This window comes from Betta splendens, chromosome 6 (assembly GCF_900634795.4).
Source record: "Betta splendens chromosome 6, fBetSpl5.4, whole genome shotgun sequence".
Taxonomy (NCBI): Eukaryota; Metazoa; Chordata; class Actinopteri; order Anabantiformes; family Osphronemidae; genus Betta; species Betta splendens.
The window spans coordinates 16,943,276-16,967,823 of NC_040886.2; the positions used below are offsets into that span (position 1 = coordinate 16,943,276).

Consider the following 24,548-nt stretch of genomic DNA (forward strand, 5'->3'; position numbering starts at 1 on the left):
AATAATGCAAACCCCAAAATATAAATAAAAATATTTATTTATAATTTTCCTCCATCACATGCAATCAGTGTGTTAATGTATTCAAAGAATAGTTTGGAAGAAGTGGCGCACACACAGTTGACTTTATTGACCATTTTGCTGGAGGCCATGTTCGGTTTTCTGAGCAGCAAAAGGTCCAAGACAAACAAGGTTTTTTTCCTCCTTCACGTATCAGCGCATTCTGCTGTTTTCTTTAAGTTAGTGGCACAATTTAAAATAAATATCATAAAACACTTTTTACAATAATCCTGAGACTGAAAATAAAATCATCAACAAATTAACTAGTAGAGAAAAAGCTTCAGTGTTTTTTTTTTAAATCCGTCAGAACCAGAGATAAGAAGACATGACAACAGAGATGTGTTGGATGTTTAAACTGAACAGATGGATTATCTTTCAACACTGTTATCAGATATTGACTCAGTGGGTGGGAACTTACAGGGAAATCCATTAAACGGAACCAAAGCTGTCATTAAGGCTACTTAGTACTGGACGTAGTACTGACTGAAATCTCCAATGAAATACCAGTAATGAAGTTTTTCAAGGATTCAAATTTGTCCTGATGACTATTAGAGTTTATCATGACTGGAGTAAGTCTTGAGCCTGGTGAGTTCTATAAAGGCAGCAGAACTGACTCCACTCAGTAAAGTCATTAAACACACCTGTATTATGAAATGAAAGGAAAGGCTGAAATATTGCAACCGTTTCCACTAAAATAATAGACACCAATCAAGTCTGAACGCTGCAGCAGCTCCTGCTTCTCCTGGAGTCTGGAACCGGGACCAGACTGGTGTCACGCTGTGCTGCAGCGGCGTCTGCTTTAGTAAACAACACAATCGACTCCTCACCCGATCGGTTCACAACTTTTAGCGAGGAGCTGCACAAACAGCCTGTGCTGCCTCCAGGCACGCACCACTCTGTTCTGGTCCCGCTCCAGTCACGCTGCGCAGAGGAGCATTGGGTGTTTGGACTGTGCTGCTTTCAGGTGCGAGACGAACGTCAGTGCAAACTGACCCATCACTGTGTCCTGCATGACATCAGTTTCCAGTTGGCATCAACTAAAGTTAAACCAAAGCTCACATTCGATTGTTTATGATTGTGGAGCTATAACTCATCTGGATACTGAACATAAGAGAAGTGTTAATTTTTGGTTTTGCACCGTTTTACTCACTGCAAACGACATCTCACAGTATCGCACTGCATCACAGCACATTGCATTTTGTACTGTATGCACTATATTGTATGGTACTGTCTGTGGGAGGACATTGTTGGTGCTATCATCTATATTTGTCTTTGTGTCAGCAGGAGGGTGTAAAGTATGTGGGGTAGACTCAAAATAACCCAGTGAGTGTTTCGGTAATGAAGCCTGTCAGTGGTTTGGGTTTGTTCTGGTCTTTATGATGAGGAAACTCTAGAACATCATAGCGTTGCTTTATAAATCCTGTTTTTCACAATAAAATCTGCTCAGATCTGTCATTTCACCTCTGGTCTCAGAGTTCATCACTCTCACATCCCGAGATGCAACCGAAAGAAAATCCAAACTAGTGACTGATGACTCGTAATGATCACTTCAGTTCATCCTCAGTCAACAAGAGCTGGGAGAGACAAAGGAGCCGCAGTGTCCAGAGGGGTCAGAGGTCAGAGGTTCAGCTCGGTCCGAGGGGCTGCTGCAGCTCCTGTCGGCGTTAGCAAAGGTCCTGATGGCTTCTTTTTTTTGAAAGTCAAGTTTAAAGGATAGAGGTGAACAGGCTCAAAGGTGGTGAGGATGTGGTTTTCCCTTTTTTCTTCTGGGCAGCAGTCACAGTAAAACACTGAATGTGGTGTTTGTTATTATTTATTACGTGGAAAATGCAAATTGAGTTTACGGGACCAATCAAATGAATTTCTCTTAATATCTAAAATGAGCCCAGGCAGAAAACTGTGTTCACTTCATAGTCCATTTGCAGCAGGGCTGTAGTCAGGATGTGGTTTATCATCACGGGCTGGTGCTTTGTTCAGAGGCGGTGCACTTCACAAATGTACACATGGAAATCGTCCTCTTCATGTTAGAACCTTTCAGGCTCCGACTCATCGGAGTCTTGCAGATTTGATGTAGGGCCAAAGTCAGAATGTCGATTTTGGGTTTGTTCACTCTAAACACTTGCCCTCAAATTAATTTAAAAAAAAAATCTTTCACTAATTATTTTATAGGATAAGCGTTAGTTTACTGAAGCTCCAGGTTCCAAACGCTGTGGGTTTAAACTCACATAGTCATTGTATCTAGTCCAGGGTCAGAAACAGTGAACTCTCAGAACACGATCAGTCTCCTTCAGCTGCTTTAGAAATGGCTGCAATTTAGAATTTTAGAAAAACTAATTAGAGGCAACAAAAGCACCAGAGTGACTTCACAGAGTTTGCATTGTGATGGACTTATTTCTAATTTGAGGCTGTCTGGATTCAAAGGTCTCAGGTTTAAACAAAACACGTGATGGGAAGTGAAGGAATTTTTTCAGAATCGCTATGGTTACAAAAGACAGAAGGATTCAGAGACGCCGGGAGGCTTAATAAATTATAAAGGGAAAGAATCACCGATTTGAGGGAACAAAGCACAGAACATATTATATTTATGAACATAAAGTCGTTAATTACTATAATTTGTGAAAAAATATCCTTCCTGACACCGACAGAAGATCATGAATGTGTCTTAACTGGACCGGGTTTTCATCGTGATGGGAGGTCGCGGCTCCAGGGCAGTTCGTGTTCAGGCGGGACCCGGCCTCGGGCCTCGGGCCTCGGGCCTCGGGCCTCGGGCCTCAGGCCTGGGGCGGCGACTGCGACCCGGCCGGGTCGTGCAGCTTCCGCACGTGTTTCTTCAAGTCAAAGTTCCGGCAGAAGCCCTTCCCACAGGTGGGGCAGGTGAAGGGCTTCTTGTCGTTGTGTGTGTGCATGTGGAAGGTGAGGTTGTACACCTGGTGGAACGCCTTGCTGCAGATCGTACACTTGAACTGCTTCTCGCCGCTGTGCGTCAGCTTGTGGTTCTTATAGTTTCCTGTGGAGAGTCGGAGGACGGGACATCAGTTCAGGGCAAAATGCAATAAAACCTCCAGAGTCACATTAAAATTCTCTGTTGTGTCACACAATTAACACAACATAAGAGTAGCAGCTGAAGTATGTTGTTGATCCAAAGGCATTCGGTTCTTGACTGTCAGTCAACAGGTCAACTCTAAATAAATCTCCTATAAATAAATCTTAAAGCTGTTGTCCTGCATCTGACTTTTCCTCCCATCCCCTCAATAGAAATTTATTTATTAATGGATCTGGTTTTATTTAAATTTGGCTCGGAGTCAGAATCTATTAAAGAGAATAATTTTAGCTGCAAAAATAAAGGTTTATGCAAATGTTAAGCAAAATGAAAAGTACCTCACTTTCAGGACCCAACGTGTGTCCTATATGATTTATTTATAAATCATGTGTTATAGATAAACGCATCATCCACTTTACAAAAAAGTTGGAATCAAAGAGGTTGAAGGGTCACGTTTCTCACCTTTCTGATGAAATCCTTTGCCGCAAAACTCGCACACGAACGGTTTGTACCCCGCGTGGATGCGCGTGTGCGTGTTAAGGGTGGAGCTGCGGTTGAAAGCTTTTCCGCACTGGTTGCACTTATGCGGCTTTTCCTTTAAAACAGAAAAAGGGAAATGAAAATCACTCAAAAGCAAAACAAGACCACACATGACGTAAAGACAGGAAGGCGTTCAAACACACCATTATAGACGTAGAGATATATTTTTTAAACTTATTTTTCACAAAAATACACTTGATTTATTGTAATTTTATCCAGATCTTCTGGAGTTGATATCCCAATGCTGCATGACACCTGTGGCGCCACAGGAGGAGCTCAAACACAACAAAATCATCTCAATTAACTCAAAAAAATTAGGAAATAACGAAAATGATTTAGAAAAAAATCATCATATTAAAGCCTTCGTAATATCACAAATTAAATGTTCATGTCCCAAGAAAGGGAACCATGAAGTGGGGTTTTAATAATCTTTACAGTTAATTTAGTTTTCATTTATTACACTTCAGTTCACTTTTAGAAATATGATAAAAGAGTAAATATTTAATATTAATATAAATACTTTTAAAATATTTTCATGTTTATACCTTAAAAAATATTTGTTTCTTAAAACAAATAGTTATGCTCGCTTTACAACTGAGCTAATTATTACTCGAGTAAAATATTTTTATTGTTAAACATAATAAACAAAACAGTTTAAATTATGAAAAAAATTAACGACTGTTTTTTTCAGACGCCGAAATTGTTGTTTCAAATGCAAATTCGTCTTATTTACACTGTCGTGTAATAATGTTAAGTGTTCTATTGCTCGCAAAAATATTTTTCTGTTCTAAATCAATAGTAAAATGATCAATATGACTATTGTTTCCTGCTTATATGGTTTTGAGGGACCACAAACCAGCAACGGTGCATAGAAAAGTAAAACGTTATTAACGTTAGCGGTACAATGTATTTTTGAAAATGCATTTGATACGATTCAGTAATAAAATACATTTAATAAAAATATTCATATTTCGTGTGTATAATAAGCTTAGCTCGTACCTGAGTGTGGATTATTTTGTGCCGGCACAGCGTGCTTGCTTGTCTGAAGCCTTTTCCGCAAACTTTACACACAAACGGCCGCGCGCCGGTGTGCACGGGCATGTGGCGTGTCAGGTTATAGTGCGCGTTAAACACCTGGAAATGCAGAAACAAACGGTGCATCGGGATAAGTTAACAAAATACAATACACATTTTATACTGGAAACCGAAAAGAGAAAGAATTCAATTTGACATTTGGTTCAAACCTGTGCTTTCAGATGAAAATAGGGCTAATAATAAATAAAACACCAACTTGTCCATCAGGAGATTATTGTGCAAGAATCCAATGGTTTGCAAAGAAAACAAAAATCTGAGTTAATTTTAAAGACTCTTCCCAAATAAAATTTAATCCATGAGGGAATAATGATGTGTAGGATAAAAGGAGGATTATTTCCTGAATAACGTGTTTGGTCCCAACAAAGAAACAAACATTTTAACATAAGAGTCTAAAGCGTTGATGACCAATTTCCATCATCAATTTAAGGCACAATCGTCTAAATCGAATCTTTTTGCTAAAATTATCCTCTAAAGTGGAAGCAAGTATTCACCAGGTATTTTTTCCACTTGGATTTGATAATTTCGCCCCCTGGCCACTGGTGTGACAATTGTCGTTTACGTTGCTTTTCGAATTTTAAAATAAAAATGTAATCTTTAATGGAAGGCATTTCGAGCGGCCTCCTGCGCTCCGGAGTCCGCTGGGATTCGCGCCCGCAGCGGAGGCGGGACGAACCGGGGCGAACCGGGGCGAACCGGGGCGAACCGGGACTCACCTTGCCACAGACTTCACAGGTGAAAACCTTGGGCTTGTTACCGGGACAGGAGCCGCTCAGACGCGCCGCCGCCGCCGCGGAGCCCTTGAAGAGCGTGTCCGTGAGGATCTGGTCCCGCTCCTTCATGTAGTGCTGGATCTGGCTCTGGGACAGCTCCTTGAACGCCTGCACCCCGGACCCCGGGTACCGCTCTGCGGCCTGCTGGAGGCCCGGCTTGCCCTTCTCCGCCATCAAAGCCTTGTGCCGCGCGCTGAGCAGGTACGACGCCATGGGGTGCAGGTTGACGAGGCCGGCGGGCGGCGGGCACGCGCCGCCGTCCCCGCCGCAGTTCAAGTAGCACACGGTGCCCATGGTGGGGAAGGACTGGTTCACCACGCGGGGTCTGAAAAGTTTGTACTGGCCCGCGGTTTGGCTCACGGCGGACTCCTCCTGCTGGTTCTTGTAGTTCAGCCCAAAGCCCAGAAAGTCTGCGGGAGCGGCGAGAGACGAGGCGTCGATGTGGCCCGGTTCCAGCCCGGTGATGCTGAGCCGGTGGCCCGGCTCGTAACCGAGCGGCACCAGCGGGATCATGCAATGCAGCGAGGACGGACACGCGTCTGGTTTCCCCACGGGCGCGGACTGGAACCAGCCGGGGAGCGGTATCGACCTGGTGGGTTCGGGCGTCCTGGCCATAATCCGGTCGATGGAGAACGCCAGAGGTTTGCTGCCGCCGCCGCCGCCGGAGGTGAGCGTGTCAGAGCCGGCGGGCTGGCTCCCAGAAGCCGGGGGGGAGGCGAGGACCCCCGCTGGGCGGCGAAGAGGACCGTCCATCATCTCCACATCAACCGCAGGACGACGAGAAGCTGCTGGGGAGAAGCCGGGGGTCGGTGCGAGTCCTCACCGGCCCGCGGGAAAGGGCATCCTGTGCCGGGGCTCCCTCCCTCCCTCCCTCCCTCCCTCCCTCCAGATCACCTGCCCCGCTCCTATCACTTACTGACGACAATCAAGGGGCGGCTGCGGCTCGCTCGATGGCGGCGTGCGAGGAGCCGGGACGTCGCCAATCGTTACCGTCCAGGCAGGTGGACGGAAAGCAGATAATTTGCTCAATTCTCCTCCGTCGTTTGTGTGCACTTGTCGCTGCTGGAAGTGGAGGAGGAGAGGAGGAGGAGGCTGTCCTTTACTTGGCAGGACTCCTGCTCAACTGGAAGGTATCTGGTAAATCCCAGGTCCCCTTGTGGCTTCGCATGACATCATTTTTTTAATTCGCAGACGCCATAGGCGCAGCGGTCAGAGTTTCAGATCAGATTTGGACGCGCTGTGGCTGCTGAAACCCAGCCCCTTTACGCACGGTTCAGGGGCGACGGAGCTGTCATGTGGCTGAACTCTACACGGAAACCGAACCGTCGATATTGCGCAGAAAATGGATTAGAAGTCATGGATCTCAGCTGTGCGTCCGTGAATGACACGCGCTGCCTCGAGCGCCTTTCTTCCTCTTTCACGCAGAAGCTCGTCGGTGGCCAAAACCCACCCGCGGCATTAAAGCCCCTTGTAGCCAGTTCTCCACTGAGAAACACCGAGACGGAGACGCTCTGCCCTCATCACGCACTGCCTTTTACCCGCATCTTTACGCACTTTGTATAAAACTCAGCGGGCAGAGACGCACATTCTACAGGACGAGGGGACGGACCTCCACCCAAAAGCACAACGTCGCTCAAAAAGGACAGCTGGTTATTTTAATAACACTTGGTAGAAATGAACTCCGAGGCCCGAGAGCAGGAAACACCCAGTCACTACAGTAGAGACTGTTCGAAAATCAAGGTTATTTTTCTGCGTTAATAAAGGAATACTTTAAATAACAATGAAAAATCTGGAGCTAAAAGGGAAAAAAATATCTAAAAGTGAAAATCGGATCGAGTTCTCGATAAACACAACTTGCATATAAATTACACTCACTGTAATACAACATACATATTCAGCGTAAATTGAAACGTGATGCTGCTAAATCAGAGAAAGTGATTTTGGCCTCATGGGACATTTTAACGGTTTTTTAACGGTCGTAAAAAAATCTTCAAATAAAATTTCCAGAAAATCCATTCATGTATTTAACAGACTCCTGAACCGACCACTATTTGTTTTTATAGAAATGGAGATGTTGCAGACGTATTCGTTATAAGTAATGGATTTTTCTCCTTCTGTTTTATTTCCTCTTTTCTCTTCAGCGTCTTGTTTTTTTAAATGCTTCATTATTTATTTTCATAATTACAGTGTCAACACTTTTTGATGTCTTCGTCACAATCATTAGCAGTGAGAAAGGTCTCACGGGTGCAACAACGCTGTGCGCACATATAAGCGCTCAAAACGGGCTGAACACAGCACGACTGTAAAAAGCAGTGAATGTTAAATACTAGAGGAGCCAGCTGCTCGCTACCAACAAATATGTAACAGTAATGTACAATAATGTAAACTAAACTGGAAATATTTCAGCACATTATATATCTATCTATATCTATCTATATAAATCTATATATCTATATATATCATATATGCCTGTGGCTTTAAAGTTTTTTAATTCGGGTTCTTTTAGTTTGGTTTAAAATGTTACATTTGTAAATGTCATTACATTTATCTTTTGGTTTAAATCTCTAATTATTGTTATCATTCTCATGTTTGCGCAATTGATGTAAACATTTAGAATTAACTGTCATTGCCAAATAATTATTGCTATTAAAATGATTGAGCAGACCTGGACCCACAGGATGCTTCACAGAGAGAAAACATCAGCTGATGGATGGATGCTGATGGATTCCAGCCAGATTCCAGCGAACCGAGCCTCTTTAAAGCCTTTTAAAACGCCACGGATGAGGTGGAATAAAGAGTTGACGCTTTTAAGGTTCATCATTGAAAACTGCTCAGGTGATTAAGGCGATGGCGTCTTAAATTATTAATTGCACCAGAACAAAGAGCTGAACAGCCTCCAATGTACAGAATCATTTAGTATAAAACAAGGAGCAGAACACTCGTAAAACCCTCTGGGATCTCGTTCATAGTTGCTCTGGGTATTTAATAAAAGTCATGAATATAATGTTTTAAATTATTCTAAATATTATGTTGACTGTACAGTATGCATAAATACCTAACTGTTACACCTCAGGACAAAACAAGACAAACTGCATGAATACTATCTTTTACAATGACTAAGTAAAAGTATTTATTTTCTTTTTGAGAACTGGTTTAAACAATTCCTCCATAGAAAAAGTTATATTTCAATCCAATTTTGCCCAAACCTGACAACACAGTTCAGCCAAACTGGAAAGGCTGGTATCTCAATTAGATTGTTAATTTAGGTGGAACGCTGGAGTTTAGAGTATGAGTGGAGCCGCTCCGGCTCCTCTCATCATCCCGACCCAATAGTGGGTCTGTGCAGGCCCGGTTCAGCACCAAACCCGGCCGAAGTTCTAAAGACAAAGGTTCTGTCTTGGCTTCCGACAAAATGTAAGAAAACTTTGCACATCAGATTTCCCTCATTAAAACTAAAACCAATCAAGTATTTTATTACGTTTTCTAATAACCAAATTTTAAGAAAACATCAAACAAAAATACAAAATGTTGGCAGGAGCTAATTTTCAGGCGGGAGCTTTGGAACCAAGAGGAGAACGTTCATTCTTCACATTGACAGGATTCACTCAACGCAACCTCATAGTTTTAACCTAAGTCTTCAGGCTGACATTGATTTAATGATGAGCGATTAAAAACCCACAACTCACACGTGCTTTAAAAACACTTTAATAGCGACACTTATCAGCCACCTGAAGAAAACAGGCGCACAATCAGACGATATAAATATACTTGATATAGATTATTGTCCTTTTGTCCTGCACTGACACAAACCGGAGCGGACAGAACAGACAGCAGGTTGTTGCACACGGTCGACTGGAGGCCTACACTGTTACAGGTAAACTTCATTAAACAGCACGTAAACAGACGGCGGCGGACGACGGAACAGCAGCGACGAGACACTCGACTACTCGCATCCTATCAGATAAAAAAAAAAAAAAAAAAAAAAAAAGAGAGAGTCTCCGGGTTCTTTTGAGGCGTCCAGAAGGTGCAGGCCTCGTCTGCTCGATGGCACGCTGGCAGCCTTGACCGAGGCTGGGTGTGATTCAGGGCAGGCAGTGTGACCGGACCGGACCGCTCCACGTCAGTCTTCACAACAGTAAACATCACAGAACAGAGACGAGCAGAGCTACAGCTACAGCGTTTCCTCCTGCGTCGCTTCTGGACCGGCGGCATCGTTGGCACTGGACACATTCTGAGCTACAGAACCTCAATGTTTAGAAAACACAGCAGAAACGGGTACAGACGCCTAACGGCCGACAATCATCCGCCTCTTCTACATCTACATGAGGTTCCCTGCCTCAGTAGACGACATAAGGCCAAAGGAACGCTCAGCATCATGTTCATCGTTCGTCTGGAAAACGCTCAGCGACGCTTTCACTCAGACTCAAAGCTTCGCCCCAGAGACTGGGAGTTAATCACCGAGCTGCTGCTAACGCATTCCACAGGCGACACCGGTGGGGACGCGACAGGACGGTGCCGTGGGCTCTGCTGTACAGAGTGACATCAATCAGGATATGGCTGCGTGTGGAGGGGGCGCCTCCACGTCCTCTGCTGTACATTCAGTCTGGACGTCTATGTCGTAACGCGTTGTGGGGTCGATAGCGGGTGTGTGTCACTACCTGGAGGCTCCACCTCCCCGATCAGGACCTGTATCAATGGCTGACACCCACCGAATGCTCTCACCTGTTTCACTCATTACAGCTTAAACGTCTTGTTCTTTTAGCATTTAGAGGAAAAAAGTGTGCCTACAGTCAAACTTTTACTATTTATCATGAGCTTAACTAATATTTTAACTACCATCAAATAATCTTTTGGTTTCATTTATTGTTAAACTGAGCTGCGTGAGACCAACAACACAACAGCGTATCCTGATGTTACGAAGCCTCATCGGTTTTGCATCAGCGACTTCATTATCAACTTAGATATTTGTATAGGTGTTTCATAAGACAATGGGGAGCAGGTCCTGATCTGGGGAGGGGGCGATCAAGCAGAGAGAGACAGAGGGGAGGAGGGTTCCTAGTCGTCCTCCTCGTCGCTGTCCCTCATGCTGATGCCCTGCAGGCCGTCGCCCACCGAGGCCATGGACTCCTCCATCAGCAGCCGCTTGTAGATGGTCTCGTAGCTCTTGCTGTTCAGCGTTCCGTCCAGGACGCTCTGCAGCCGGAAGTCGCGGTAGGTTTTCTGTCAAAGTTGGAGGGGGGTGATCGGGGGGCGGGTTGAAGGGGGAGAGGTGAGAAAACAGAACGGATCTTAGGAATGCACGACGCTGCAGGAGGAGGCGGGCGTTCGGCGCGGAGGAACAAAAGCGCCAACGAGGCTCAAGGACGCGTGGAGCCTTTCACGGCTCTGGGAGGAAGACTGAAGCGTCGCTTCGGGGGTTTTTACCTTCTAAACGCCATTATCTGTCCTCATCTCGCCGCTTTAAAGTCAAACTCGCGTATTTCTGTACATTTGTGAGCTAAGAAAAGGCAAAAGCGGTGAAGAGGAGCAGCTGAGCAGCTTTTGATTCACCACCTTTTTGCAATTATGCTGCTGCTTTCAAGGACGCGTTTTAATGTTTCTGTTTTAATATGAGGACAGCTCCTGCACAAATAAGCCACGATCTGCGGTTGCGTTCAGTGACATTATCCAGTCATAGCAGCTGAAGCCACAGACAGCGCTGATCAGATTTACTCACCTTCACGATCTTGATGAGCGTTTTCAGCTGGTACGTGTGGAGCTTCAGGTCCAATCGATCTGTCAGCCAAACGCACACGGCCTTCATGGAGTTTGTGTACCATTGCTGTGGGAAACAAAACAAAAAAAAATCATCCAAGTGTTTTACTACGATATCCACGGTTCATTTTACTTTACCTCTAAACAAAGTTTCTACAAAGTAATCTGGATTATTGAACTTTTACACAGTGACGTTGAACTTTTGACCATCAAATCGGATGATCCTCGAGTCCAGGAAGACGTTCGTGCCGAACCTGAAGGCAGTTACTTTGATGCTCAGAGACAGATTTGAGGTAACGCTGTAAACGTGAGTTCCATAAGACAAACCAGGCGTCACGTCAGCATCACTGGACGTGATCACACGCAGCCTATTGAGCCGCGGCTGCACATATGGCACATGATTCTCAATAACGCGTTGGGTTTGGAGCTTGTGACCTCAGGTCTGTACAGAACCCAGATGAAAGCAGCTTCATTAGGCCCTGAACAAAAAGAACATTATGATAATGGTGCTGCGGCTGCTCTTGCACAGGAACGGTCTGCGGCCGCGCTTTCCAGGGAGCTCACAATCGCCATTTGCACAGCGGCAGCGTGCGGCGCTTCGCTTCAATCGCACGTATGACACCACACAAGGTTAAAGGATGTGTAGCAACTCACAGAAGCTAAAACATTTTGTTATTCAAAGGCAGCAATTTACTGGAAAACTCCTGAATGCTGCGCATGGGGCCACGGGTTCACGGCTCCGCGGGGAGTCAAAAGGCAGCAAACATTAAACCTGCTCGTAGCATACAGAGCTCCAGCACGAGCACAGCTGCAGGGAGCCACACGTACACCAGCATTCAGTGCAAACCTGGTAAATGCACACATCGGGTGGCTTCATTTAGTTACCAGTCCAACAAGAATGCCTTGAGAAATTGCTGTGACACAGTAATGACCCATAATATTTAGATCTGCTTTAAGAGCCGCCGGCAAACTTAATTTCACACCGACGACGACTATAATTACCTTCCGACGGGAGAGAGAAAAAAACAGGCCAAACGTTATTTCATGTACTTCAGAAAAGCCAAAATATGTCTGTGATAATTCAGGGGTCACGGTAATGTCGCATTCTGTGCATTGTGAGACTGACCTTTGACCTGAGCAGTTTTTGCTCAGTCGTTACCGTCGAGACCGGCCATGCAGTTTTGGACCCTGCGCGACCATTTATTTATGACGCTGTTTATGACCGGAAGGGGAACTTCACCCACAAAACACTGCAAAACCTTTCATTTCTGAATTTTACGCATTTGGAGTTGTTTTATTTCATTTTAATGGATGAAGCAGCCAAGTTGCTGTTACCAATTGATCTGGATGATGAGAAGAGGATTCAGGAAATACTTCACTAAGTGTTGAACGTATAAAGATGAGATCATAATGAAACCACCTTTTGCTTCTGTTGCTGTTCTAACACTAGACTCATTTCCATTACAATCAGTCAAACGAGCCACACACTGTTCAGCTTTTTGTTTAATGTTTGTAAAGAAAGACCTGAAGCACATTTAAATAAGGAATTATATGTAATAAAACACTGAAATAGAGCAGAAGTGTGACAGACAAAAGGAAACATACTTCATAAACGCACATTGTCAGAATGAGTGTGATGAGTATGAAAGGAATAGTATTTGATCATTCTTTAACATGCTTTTATTTGCCTTTGGCTAATTCATAACAGGAGCTCATTAACGTATCCTCATCCTAACTCCTGTTATGTACTGGCTTTCATTGGGCTGCGGGTCTGCTTCTCCCTCCTTCCTCCATGGCTTCTCCTCCTCTCAATACGTTTCTGCTGGGCTCCAGTTCTATGCTAATCAGCTTGTCTGGCAGTCACCTCACACTCCCAGTTAACAGATGCTTCAACATCTTAAAATGACTCCATGTTATTTGCTGCTCGCGTGATGATTTCTCCGTTCTTCTTTTTTCCATGCCTCCCTCCTCTAATCAGCCGCCTGACGGTCTCGCACGCCCCGTTACCTGTCGTGGAAATTGAGTATGAAGACGCTCCTTAATTGAACCGATTAGAAGATGAGAGAGAAAACAGATGGAGGGAAAATGTGGGGGAGGGAGGGGGTTTGCATTAGAGCTGTCAGGAAACAGTGGCTGCACAGTGAGGGGGGGGGGTAATTATGTCATCCTGGCTTTTGAAATAAAGTGAAGTTAAATTAAGACTTTTAATTATTAAAATTTTAAATAAAAACGGAGCAATTTTTTTATTTTGATCACCCTGATGCTGTCGTTGAAATAACCTCAACATGTTTGTTTGTTGTCTTCTTTAAGCAGAGGCCTAAAATGTAATGTAAATGTGTTTCTATAGATTAAGTTTAACCCCATTTGACTTCTTTCATGTTTTGGTTGAAAACCCTGAAGCGGAGCGTTTTTCTTCCAGCCTCCAGCTTTCGTCCTTCGTCATCTGCTTCCTCGTGTGAGCAGGATGGAGTGTGTGAGGGCATGTTTCACGCTCCTCATCCAAACAAAGACGCTCCCAGCGAGCTCTTCACGCAAACAGAGACAAAAGAATCCTGGAGTGAGTGTTTACGGCCCGTTCCTCAGCGCGTCGCAGTGGGACAGCATCGAAAGGAGCCGCCAGCAATTTTGACAGAAACGAAGCGAGTGCGCGTCCGAAACGCTGCAGCCGCCGCGGCTGCGTGTGCGGGTTCAGCTTCGGTATCAGACTGTACGTGTGTGTGTTCACGCTGAAGGGCTGAGCGGAGGCGCTCCCACCGCCACCCTCCTCCTCGGCACATGACTGGGCGCTTGTGAGCTCCATTAGACTCATTCTCCTCAAGCCCACCTCCTCAACAGACACGCACACGCACACAAAGCAGCCCAGCGCAGCTTGAGCCCCGGCTCCGGCTCCCGAACCCTCAGGAGGCAGCGGGCTGCAGAAATCCATCACGCAGCCTCGCATCGCTAATGTGGCCGAGGCCTTTGCTGCCATGCCCGCCGCACCCACTCGCGGCAGTCAGCTGGGGCGTGTTTGACAACTCCGTGCTGAAATATTCCCATAACCCGGCGCCTGGGGCGGCGCGAGGAGAACGGCGGCGTGGGACGGATAGATGGATGGATGGATGTAAAGGTGCAGGTGTTTTCAGCTCCCGCAGAGCGAGTCCACGGCTCTGTGCGTTTACTAAGTGATAAACGGGTCAACAGAAGCGCTCTGTGTGTTCAGCCTCGAAAAGACCTGCTGCTGCTTGAAAACTGGAGCAGTGGATTCTTACACAAACACAATGATCACTGTCTGGAATATGAAAATGTCACTCGCAGTTAAATGCCACTAGTGTGGAATAATAACCGCCTGACGTCAGCTCCTCATCTAAACCCAGTAGGAGGTGAATGGTTTCTCTAATTCATTGTATTTTTATACAACTGTTGCAGTTCCTGTTTCACCTTTGAAGTCAGCCTTGTGTACACAGCTGAAAGGTTAAGCACTATTATAATATAGTTAGATGAGCTAAACGCTTCGCATGCTGATGTAACCCACTAAACTCACATCAAAAATCGTCTCGATGCAGAGCTCATCGTTGACGCGGTCTCGCAGGATGTCCTGGTTCTGTCGCACGAAGGTGATGTAGGTGTCGGCCAGATCCATGCCTGGTTTCTGCAGGGAGAGAGCACAGACCGGCATGAAGGCGGGCGACAGGGCGGAGGTGCAGCTTCAATCTGCTCTTCAATCAGCCACACAGACGACACAAAACACGATGAAGTGTCACCACAGCCAGAGGAACAGACTCCTTAATGCTGAGACGCACGAGGTAGTTTGTTTTTGTTTAAGTTTTACTTTTCATTCACACCATTTGTATCTGGAGGTCACTTAAACTGAGTTTCACCTTTGGTTTTGGCCAAATCACCATTTTACTTATTATTTCGCTCTATTGATCTTCAGCAGTATTAAGTAAATTAAGTACTTTTATCCAATTTGTCAGTTCAAGTTCAGGTTCATTCTTCTTCCTAATTTTTTTATTTAATTTTATTTCCAAATGTGTTTCTTTTAAGTTTTAATAAACCTTTTGAGAAGACACAAATCTATTTATAGGGACACAACCAAGAATTGATTTCACACATACAGAAAAAAACAGGACGAGGACAACGATCCTGTTAAAGCCTCTTAAAATAGCTCACATCTGCAGAGCTCAATCATAACTCGATGTCCAACTTGACGATTTCATGCTCGACCTCCTAATCCATAACCTTTTCAGACACCTTCTCTGCACATGTGGTGTTTTCATTGTGGACAGTGGTTTAGGCTCAACAACAGCACTGCTTCCTGGAGGAAAACCACGAGTGGGCAGACACCAGTTGGTCCCACTCCCCGTGTCATGGAGGCTGCAGCTGTAATGCTTATTGTAATTGCTTTGACATCTTTCACACCCGCTCTCTCTGAGCCGGCGTGCGTCGGCCCCAGGAGGCCGGTTGTTCTGCTACAGTGCTGCTGATCGCGGCGCGTCACGTCCCCAGCGGACAGCGAGGAAATGGGACTCTCAAAAGGAACCTTCTGGCTTCATTTAAAGGCAAAAGGCAGGTTGGAAGATGACCTTCACTCAACAACAACGGTCACACGCCGACGGAGGAGAGGAAAAAGAACCAAATCTGTTTGTGTGTGCGGCCACTTCCAACCAGTGTCCCACTTTCAGGGTGAAGCAACCTGCAAACGTAGAGATGCAGCTCCAGCTCCTTTGGCGGCTTCTAACAGTGAGTGACAGACTGGGACCAGAGGAACCAGCTGCGGTCCGGGCAGTGGAACCTGCAGAAAGCAGGGTTAAAAGTCGGGTCACGTGGCTGCAGGCTAATGTAGCGTGATGGTGGAGAAAGGAGGGATGATGTGAGAGTGGAGTCAGTCCAGGAGGCCGGTCCCACGACGGCTGCGTCACACGTGGGGGTTCTGGCAGATCACGGATCGGACCACGCGCGCTTCCGGTGCCTTGTCAGGTTGCCTCAGATCTGGAGCACCGTCCCTTTCATGGCAGGCTTCCATGCCCATCCACATCTATTCTCCCACTGCTGACAGAACGGCTGTTTGCAGTTGGACGTCAATGTCATCGCTGAGACTGAATGTGATAATCCAGGAAGTTTTTACCCGACTGATGCCAACTCAAGTCCAACCACCTTCAGCTCGAGTTCCATGTATGAGAACAGGTCGAACCAGCCTGTAATCACTTTACTCAGATGATATTATGGTCTGTTGACTGGAGGACTGATTCTGCTATCACACGTGAGGCTTCAGTTCAGGGGTCCATCTTCAATGCATTGTTTTGAAAACAAGTTAAAGAACCAAGGGAGGAATTATAACTATAAAATTAAATAGAACAAACCTGAGCGTGTGTGTGTCAGTGGCAACATATCGCTGCTCCCGCTGTCACTGGAGCCGTCAGCTCCCCTCCCTCCCATCCCCTTAAGGCTTAGTCGCAGTTATTTACCTCCCTTTTCTCCCATTCTGACGAGGTGACAAAGCAGCCTGACAGATCGGAGACGCCGGCACAGTTCCAGCCGCCAAGATTAAGACTTTAACATGAGAGGAAGGAGAAACGCATGCGAGCAGCTCCACGCTTGTCACGCTCTGCCTGTTTTGTCTCCTCACTTGTAGCCAAACACCAATAATCCCCCCCCGCGCCCGGATAAAGGTCAGCCGTCAGCGTTTGACAACAACAAAAAAAAAAATCATGTGCGAGCGTAAAATTAGGCGGTTTGGGTTTATGCTGGGAAGAAGAGCGAGGCCAGGCGATAATGAACGCTTAGTGTGGACGAGGGGGGGCAGCGAAATGCCAGGTAATTACACACTGTCACCGGTCCCATTTCCTGTCCTGTGTAATCTAAAATAACTGTTAACAGCGTTTAAATACAGGGGGAAAAAAAAAAAAATCAAGGATTTAATGCTGGAGCACGGACACAACACTCCTGCTGCAGCCGGTGATGGAGGATCAGTGTTCAGGGAAGAAATAAATAAAACAACCATATTTCTCCAACAATAATGGTGCAATAAGTGCATCACATTGTTTTTTAACCTACAGGTAAAACGAACAGAAGTGGATCTTAGACTCAACCCTTCAGAACCATTTAACCCCCAGAATCCCTTGTGCTGGTGGACACGGAGCCTCTCGGCCCGGCAGCATCCTGTTGTACTGAAAATGGTGAGAAGCCAGTGACGATGATGAGTCTTCCAATGTTTGTGTTCCTACTCTGCCAGTGTGCATATGCTTGATACGAGCATGTGCGGCTGTCAGTCACTGCTATCTTGGCCGTACAGGCGCGAACACGTCAGCGCAGAACGTGTGAGTCAGTGGGAGACACACTGAACCAGTCCAACCCTGCTCAGCACTGGGACAATGGCTGGGCCGGTAACGGCCGACGACGGAGGCACCTGGAGCCTCAGCCTCAGCGCCACAGCAGCGCCTACGGACCCGTCTCCGCTCAACTGACCACCTTCAACATCCAATCAAAGAAGAAGGATGGGCTCCTTTTCCTGCTTCTCAGAGCCGTGGTCTCACTTTTCTATCAAATACATCACATTCCAGTTTTGGCTAAATTTATTAAATAGATTGAAGCTACTTTGATCTGTGCAAAATCCTGTAACTGTTCTTTTTTATTACTTCCTTACATTCATTCAAGTGGGAAAAACTAAACACTGGAGGGGGTTGTCATCTTCGTGACAAGCTGTCCAGTGAAGCAGCTGACACGGCTTCACCCCCCCCCCCCCCCCACACACACACACACAACCCCATCCCACCTGGAAAAGAGGCTTACCTGCGTCAGGTTCCCTCCACACAAAGGACCCAAAGGCCGAGGTAGCGGTTACATTATAATTTTCAGGGGAGTAGGAAGTCTGGCTGGGAACCAGAGAGCATGATGGGATACGTGGGACACACCGTGGTGGGGCAGGGGATTAGGGAGGTGATGTGAGGCTGTGCTGCAGCGTTTCACATCAGCTGTTCAGTGTCTGTGTACAAGACATTCCCACAACTGCTGTCAACGTAAAGAACGTTTCAGAAAAAAAAGACTTCCTGAAAAACATTTGACTGCATTGAATTAAGACACGCGCCTTCATACAGCTCTGATCATTTCACATATGCTATTCATGTCCCAAGGTAAGAGTTCACGGCTCCAGTTAACGCGCCGGCTAAAACAATGACGACCGGAAACTTTGTTGCTTCTCAGCCATTTAAGGAATAAGCAGATGTTTATTAAGGCTGAACAGAGAGGTGGAGGTTTTTATTTTTTTCTGCGTGAGGGGTGGTGTCAGTTAAAGTGTGGAATGCGTTTAATAAGACAGTGTTTTACAGCGTGAGCATTTCAATGAGGAGCCATAACCAAGGTTCCAATATGAATGCCTTCATCAGCTTGTGTTCTCACGCGGAACAGACTCTATGTAGCAGCCTTGGTTGTTTCACCTTAATAAACAGCTCTAACTCATGACTGAGACCTGATCGCACTGACGCAGTCCAACGTGTTGAGGAAGTGCTGAGGATTTAGCTTTAATAATATTTACCAGTATGCTCAAAATCAACCAGGAGACCGACTAATGATCCATGGGTCGATTCTCAAACTGGAGGCTTGTCTTGTGTTCTTTGGACCGGTCCAGTTAATATTATGGGACCGACTGATTCTCCTCTGACATAAATCATGAAATTTATATTTTAAAACTAAAAAAAAACGTCTAGAATTTAGAGCAAAGCTACAGGTAAACGTGTGAACTAAATATTTGTTTTATTCACCTTTAGAAACAGCAAAAGTATCAAATACAAGTATAGTATTTTTAATGGCAGAAACACTGAATGACTGAAAGAATTCAGAGAGGAAGAAAATTAACAGACTGCTTTTTTTAAATGGCAAATATTCTTTTGAGTGAAACTCTCTATTGTGTTTTTATGAGTCCTGAGAGGTTTGGAAAAACTGAGTTTCAAATGTCTTTATTCCCTCCGGAAGTGTTTAAAAACTGCCAAAACTAATGTTTAAGAGATGTGAAATTAAAAAAAAAAGAAAAAAGAAGAAAAGCTCAAATCACAGAGGAATTGTTCTTTGTTAATTCTGAGCCGTTAATCTGTTCCGCTAACGAGGGGTCGCTCGTCTTCGAGAGCGCTCAGACTGAGGCTCTTTGCTCCACGTGTCGACGCCTCATCGCTCTAACACCGTTACTCCTGCTCCGCACACGGCGGCATCTCCTCCTCCTTCACCTCCACACTCTGTTCAGATTAACCTGCCCGACCCTCAGACGCCACTCACACACGGCGCTTTAGCAAAACATGTCTCCAAAGACAGAAGTGCAATGAATGTGGCTCTTCTGAGAGCTTTGACTGTGGAGTTCCAAAGAGTTTTGGAGTAAAAAGCTTATTTATTGTTCACACATGTTTAATGTGGTGTGATGACAAACTAAAATATGACTGTATGCAAAGAGTGGAGGCTTTGCATGTCTACGCTGCTTTATTTCCATCCAAAACTTTCTGGATGCAGATGGAAACAGAAGTATGGAGAGCGAGCGTGATGGACAAGGCGAATAACAAAACAGCAGATCAACAGACTCACAGGGACTTCCACATATTTGGCAGCTGCTTTCACCTTTCGGGAGGCGGGGGTGGGCAGCAGCAGAGGAAGGAGGAGGAGAGAGAGAAGAATGACACTCAAGTTCAGCTGGGAAGATCTGGTTTCCAGCAAATAACAGCTTGCCTCTGCGAGCTGTGAAAGAAACAGCTCAGCGCGCTCTGTTTCCGGGAACAAAAACACGGCTACTCACTGTGAAAGAGAGGATTGAAGAGAAGAATGTCCCTTCATCGTATCTCGAGAGCTTGGACAGGATGCCGTCTAAAACCCCGGCGAACTGCAGACGGAGGAAAGACGTCACTTCACCTTCATGTAAAGTTTGGAAAAACTTTTCATCCTGCAAACATTGTCCCCTGTTCTGATGATCCATGACGTCGCGGTAGAATTTAATTAAGAAAAGCAAAAAGCAGTATAAGCAAAATAATAGTATCAGATAAAAAAATAATAAAAAAATTCAGACTTCAGCTTCTGACTTGTTTCAACATAACCTGAGTAAAATATTGGCTGTGGTCCAGAGGCTGTTTTAGAAGAGAAAAAACCCAAATCCTTCACAAAACATAATTTTCTATTCTAATGAATTAAAAATGGGTTAAATGGAAAAAAATTACAGTTTAATACTGCTGAATAAAAGGAACAAGTTTTAGTATTAAAAAGAAAAAATGTTTAATTCATCACTGATTACAAATGAAAACAGAAAATCATTATGCTATTTTATATTAAAAATATAAAACAATAATTGTGTGAGAAGGTTTCAAGATAGGATTAAAAAATGTACCTTTGAAACAAGGGAGGAAATCATTTCTTTGAATGCCTCGTCAATTAGGACGTCGATTTTGGAGTGGTACTGTTGCTGCCGGGGTGGGAGAGAGAGACGGAGGTGAGCAGGAGACGGGGAGAGAGGATAAAAAGCAATTATTATTTTCAGAAAACTGACAGGACACAAAGGCGAAAAATGACTCCTCGCCTCCGTGATACTGAACAACAGTATTGTTTGTGCTGTAAGAGACAGAAAGGAGAGACCTACAACACTCAGTATGAACATCGATTCCACACACACACACACACACACACACACACACACACACACACACACACACACACACACACACACACACACACACACACACACACACACACACACACACACACACACACACACACACACACACACACACACACACACACCTCCTGACACGGCGAGGCGTGAAAAACCTTCCCATCCGTGTAACGCAGCTGAGTTAAGCAGCTAATAGGACCATTATGCGGCTGAATGACATTCCCGTTGGCGCTGGAAAAGCGAAGGAATCTGAAGGATACTTTTTGTGCGTCTCCCTACAATTAGAGCAGCCTTGTATTTCTCTAAAGCACCGGTCCAGCTGCGAGGACCAAAGGCTCACACAAGATTCAATTAATCCGCCATTTCACGTCTCGTTTGCACCCCCCCTAAAAAAAAAAACATATTCATGGCACCTTTTCCCTTGAAGGGAGGAGAGAAAAAAAGGCAGGGGCTAAGCGCTGAATGCCGGCAGCAGCAGGGGAGTTCATCTCTTGGCGACAATGCCCTTTCACTGGCCGTCTAAAGAACACCCAAATTAAAAATTTCAATCAACAAAGCGTGCAGATCGCTGACAAATTGAGGGTCCAGGGAGGTCACCGCCAACAGCCCTAATTTTGTATTTTTCCCCTCCACAGGTCCACAAAATGGCAGCTCTTTGCACGCCCAATCCTTTTGGACAATCTTGAGAGGCTTTCGCTTTTTCTCTTCTTGCCTCAATTAACACCGCGGCTTTGGCCTCCTCCTTTCCACAAAAGCAGAGAGGAGGAGAAGAAATTGTCTGGTCTTTGCCATATGCACAGCCAAACTCAAAAGAACAATGGCTGCTTTTAAAAACATTTATCTGGTCGTTGAGCTGCGACTTCAGCGCAGAGATGTTTTAGATTCTGAGCTGGGTCGCGTTTTCAACACAACCTCCCTAAATGCTATTTAAAATGACTGCGGCAACAACACAGCCACAGACAAATTAGCAATTTCAACAATTTTAGTAGATCAACACAGGCTCTGTAAAACCAGCATTCATTAATTCAGCAGGAGTTTTTCATCATGACTAAAACTGTCAAGTGCAGATTCTTCACGAGCTGCCTGCTCGCTTCCAGTTGATCTCCAGGAGTCTGACAGTGGGTTCCCCCAAAAGCAAAGAGGGGAAACAAGAGGAGGGACAAATAAAAAATGGACCATTGTTTGACAGTAGGTTGACACTTAAAGACACCAAAGGTCTGGATCAAGTTCAGACTGATGTCTCTTCAGGAGCACAGACTGTGGGTCAGAGGTCAGAGGTCAGCTGCCTTCATTCACTGAACATTCACAGGAATCAACAAAACCACAGTTGTAGAAAGTCAGAATGCTGAAAGCAGAATTCAACGAGGACAAGGAAACATTAAGAAAAGTTACAAATGCTAAACTCAGATCAGGAAAACTTTTTCTTCCACACATTTCCTGCGCTGGATGAAGGCGATATGTGCTGTACAGTCAGTGTTAATTAGAAAAGCATCAAGGCCAAACGTGAATGTTACTGTATTCAGACACTCACTGATAAATACTGAGATGTAACACGTTAGCTACAGCGCTGAGGCAAAACAAATTCAGCCCTACACTAAAGCAGAGTGTGGGCTGTGAATGAAGACGTGGCAGGTGGGGAGCATCCTTCTAAAAACAGACCCAGCACACAATGAAAGCTGCGGCGAGGAAGAGGAGACGCGTCTTCATCCTCGACCGCGTCGGGTGCAAACATCTGAGCGCTTCTGATGAGTGTGTGAAGGAGCACAGACATGACTTATGTGCAGATCTGCACACAAGGAATAAAATGAAAATCTAACATGAATCACACGTCACTGCTGTCCTACAATGTTCAAAGACCAAGATCCAAATGTACAGTATACAAAAATTCGGTGAAAGTGAAGTTGACTGTATTTATATTTTATTATAGATTGTATCTTTTCTCCGTGCACATTATCCCTGTTATCATATGCACTCAGCCTCTGCACAGTATCAGCACTTTTATTGCAGCTAAACAGATTTCTCCTTCTGGGACAATAAATATCTGAAGTGAACTTAATGTGCTTTCCGTTGTACTCTAGTATTCATATTACTCCAACTATGCGCGGGCAGACAAGTTTCACACCAGCTCGCTACAAAAGAACATGTCAACCTCTGAAAGCAACAGGCAAGAAGCAGCAGCAGCAGCAGCAGAGAGCTCTTTTGTTTGCTGCATGTGCCTGAACAACCTGAGAGGAAAGTGTGTGTCTGCTCGTTGTCAAGGACGCTGCAGCGTCGAGAGGCAGCGTTCAGCGCCGCCGCCGGCCACGGAGCCGCTGTCGGTGCAGCCCACTGCTGAAGCGCTGACCCAGATTTCAGAGGGATTCACGAGTCAGCGCTGAATAAAGAGCCGTGCTGCACCGCACACTTACACAGCGCTAACATTAGCCGTTAGCTGACTCCGCGCGAGATAACACTGCTTCTTTAACTAATCTGGAATCAGAACTCGGACGTAATTAATCCAGAATGGCTCTAACTACACAGCCACGCCTCTAAATCCAAATCTTCTGCAGAACTTTGATGAGCGGTGATGTTTGATTCACATCATGTAGATTATGTGGAGACACGTGAAAAACAAACAGAGGATGGAGGCGATGGAGGGACTTACCCATTGTTTGTCAGCCTGGAATTCAAACAATGATGTGGAGGACACATGGACATGAGACAGAGAGAAGAAGGCAGACACCGTCAGCAGCACATCACAACTTCTTTTAACTTCACAAGTTCAGGGAATACAACCCCAACGATTCTCTAGAAAGTTGATTCACAGAAGTAATTACAAAATATCTTCAGTAACTTTACCAGTTTTTCCATCACCGATTTGACCTTGAAAAAGGCATTTTATCTTAAAAGCCACACAACGTTTCATTGTGACACCGAGTGAGAAACAGTAATTGTCAGACTTTGCAAAATCCAGTCGTCGTATTCAGAATGTGTGGGTCTTAATGCATCTCCTATTATTGTCTATAAAAGAAGACCAGCAAAAAGCGGACGGTTGTAAAAGCTTTTGCGCCTTTGAAACCTCCTCGGAACGACTTCTTCTACAATCACAATCTAAATGTTGAATCGTCAAGGTTATTCAGACGCTGGAGTTTTTGGGCTGAAAGATGTTCTTGCTGAATGCTCGCGTTCAGACAATCTGTTCACAGCTTCAACCGCGTGACTCGCCTTTGTTTTTTTCCCTTTCCTGTTTTGCTTCTTTGCATCAAATTCACTTGAAAGAAATAAAGACGGACACTGAAGTACAACAGGCCATGACGGTCTGTCTGCAGGCAGGTGCTGCGTTTCTACAGGAATAAATGGACAGACTGCGGTGCAGAGGAGCGGCAGCATCTCGGTGGAAGTCGGAGACGAGAGTGAGCTCAAGGTTAAGAGAACAGCGAACTTAGCTCTCTGTCAAGCCTGCCGACGGCCAAGGGTTTCGCTCCCCGAGAAGCCAAGGCTGCCACCTCACACAGGCTTTACAGTCCTCCATTTACCAGCTGGCGTTGAGCACTGGGCCGCTTCAAGTGAACACAACAACACCTGAACCCATCTGCTGAATGCTCCGAGGGCAACGGTCCGGTTTTAGTGGCTGATCTGACAGTTTGACTCGACCCGTTTGATGTGATGCTGAAAATAAAAAGGACGTCTGAGG

General features: G+C 45.3%; 2 protein-coding genes across 10 annotated transcripts in view; both read right to left on the minus strand.

Annotated features, from left to right (window-relative positions):
- Positions 1–19: 19 nt before the first annotated feature.
- Positions 20–9,047, minus strand: fezf1 (FEZ family zinc finger 1). Its single transcript, XM_029153510.3, has 4 exons — positions 5,446–9,047; positions 4,637–4,771; positions 3,560–3,692; positions 20–3,064 (listed from the first exon to the last, which is right to left on the minus strand). Exons 1-4 carry the CDS (start codon positions 6,256–6,258, stop codon positions 2,829–2,831), a joined length of 1,317 nt encoding a protein of 438 aa, XP_029009343.1. The 5' UTR covers positions 6,259–9,047; the 3' UTR covers positions 20–2,828.
- A 144-nt stretch (positions 9,048–9,191) lies between these two features.
- cadps2 (Ca++-dependent secretion activator 2) overlaps positions 9,192–24,548 on the minus strand; it is a 97,887-nt gene continuing 82,530 nt past the window's right edge. For 2 of the 9 annotated variants that reach the window (XM_029153507.3, XM_029153500.3), the window contains 7 exons: positions 23,520–23,534; positions 20,594–20,668; positions 20,012–20,095; positions 19,804–19,836; positions 14,780–14,887; positions 11,219–11,323; positions 9,192–10,722 (listed from right to left, as the gene is read on the minus strand). In XM_029153507.3, the coding sequence (XP_029009340.1) occupies positions 10,558–10,722; positions 11,219–11,323; positions 14,780–14,887; positions 19,804–19,836; positions 20,012–20,095; positions 20,594–20,668; positions 23,520–23,534 (585 nt within the window). In that variant the 3' untranslated portion in view covers positions 9,192–10,557. Of the gene's footprint in view, positions 10,723–11,218; positions 11,324–12,741; positions 13,264–14,779; positions 14,888–19,803; positions 19,837–20,011; positions 20,096–20,593; positions 20,669–23,519; positions 23,535–24,548 lie in introns of those variants that run through there. The other 7 variants (XM_029153496.3, XM_029153502.3, XM_055509618.1 and 4 more) reach the window with 5 other exon arrangements.

What these genes read in the sequence shown, in the direction of transcription:
- fezf1 (XM_029153510.3), bottom strand. Translation starts at nt 6,258, where the DNA reads ATGATGGACGGTCCTCTTCGCCGCCCAGCGGGGGTCCTCGCCTCCCCC. An exon ending in CCTGTGAAGTCTGTGGCAAG is followed by an intron (nt 4,772 to 5,445) that starts GTGAGTCCCGGT and finishes CTGCATTTCCAG; the next exon opens with GTGTTTAACGCGCACTATAA. An exon ending in CAAAGGATTTCATCAGAAAG is followed by an intron (nt 3,065 to 3,559) that starts GTGAGAAACGTG and finishes GACTCTCCACAG; the next exon opens with GAAACTATAAGAACCACAAG.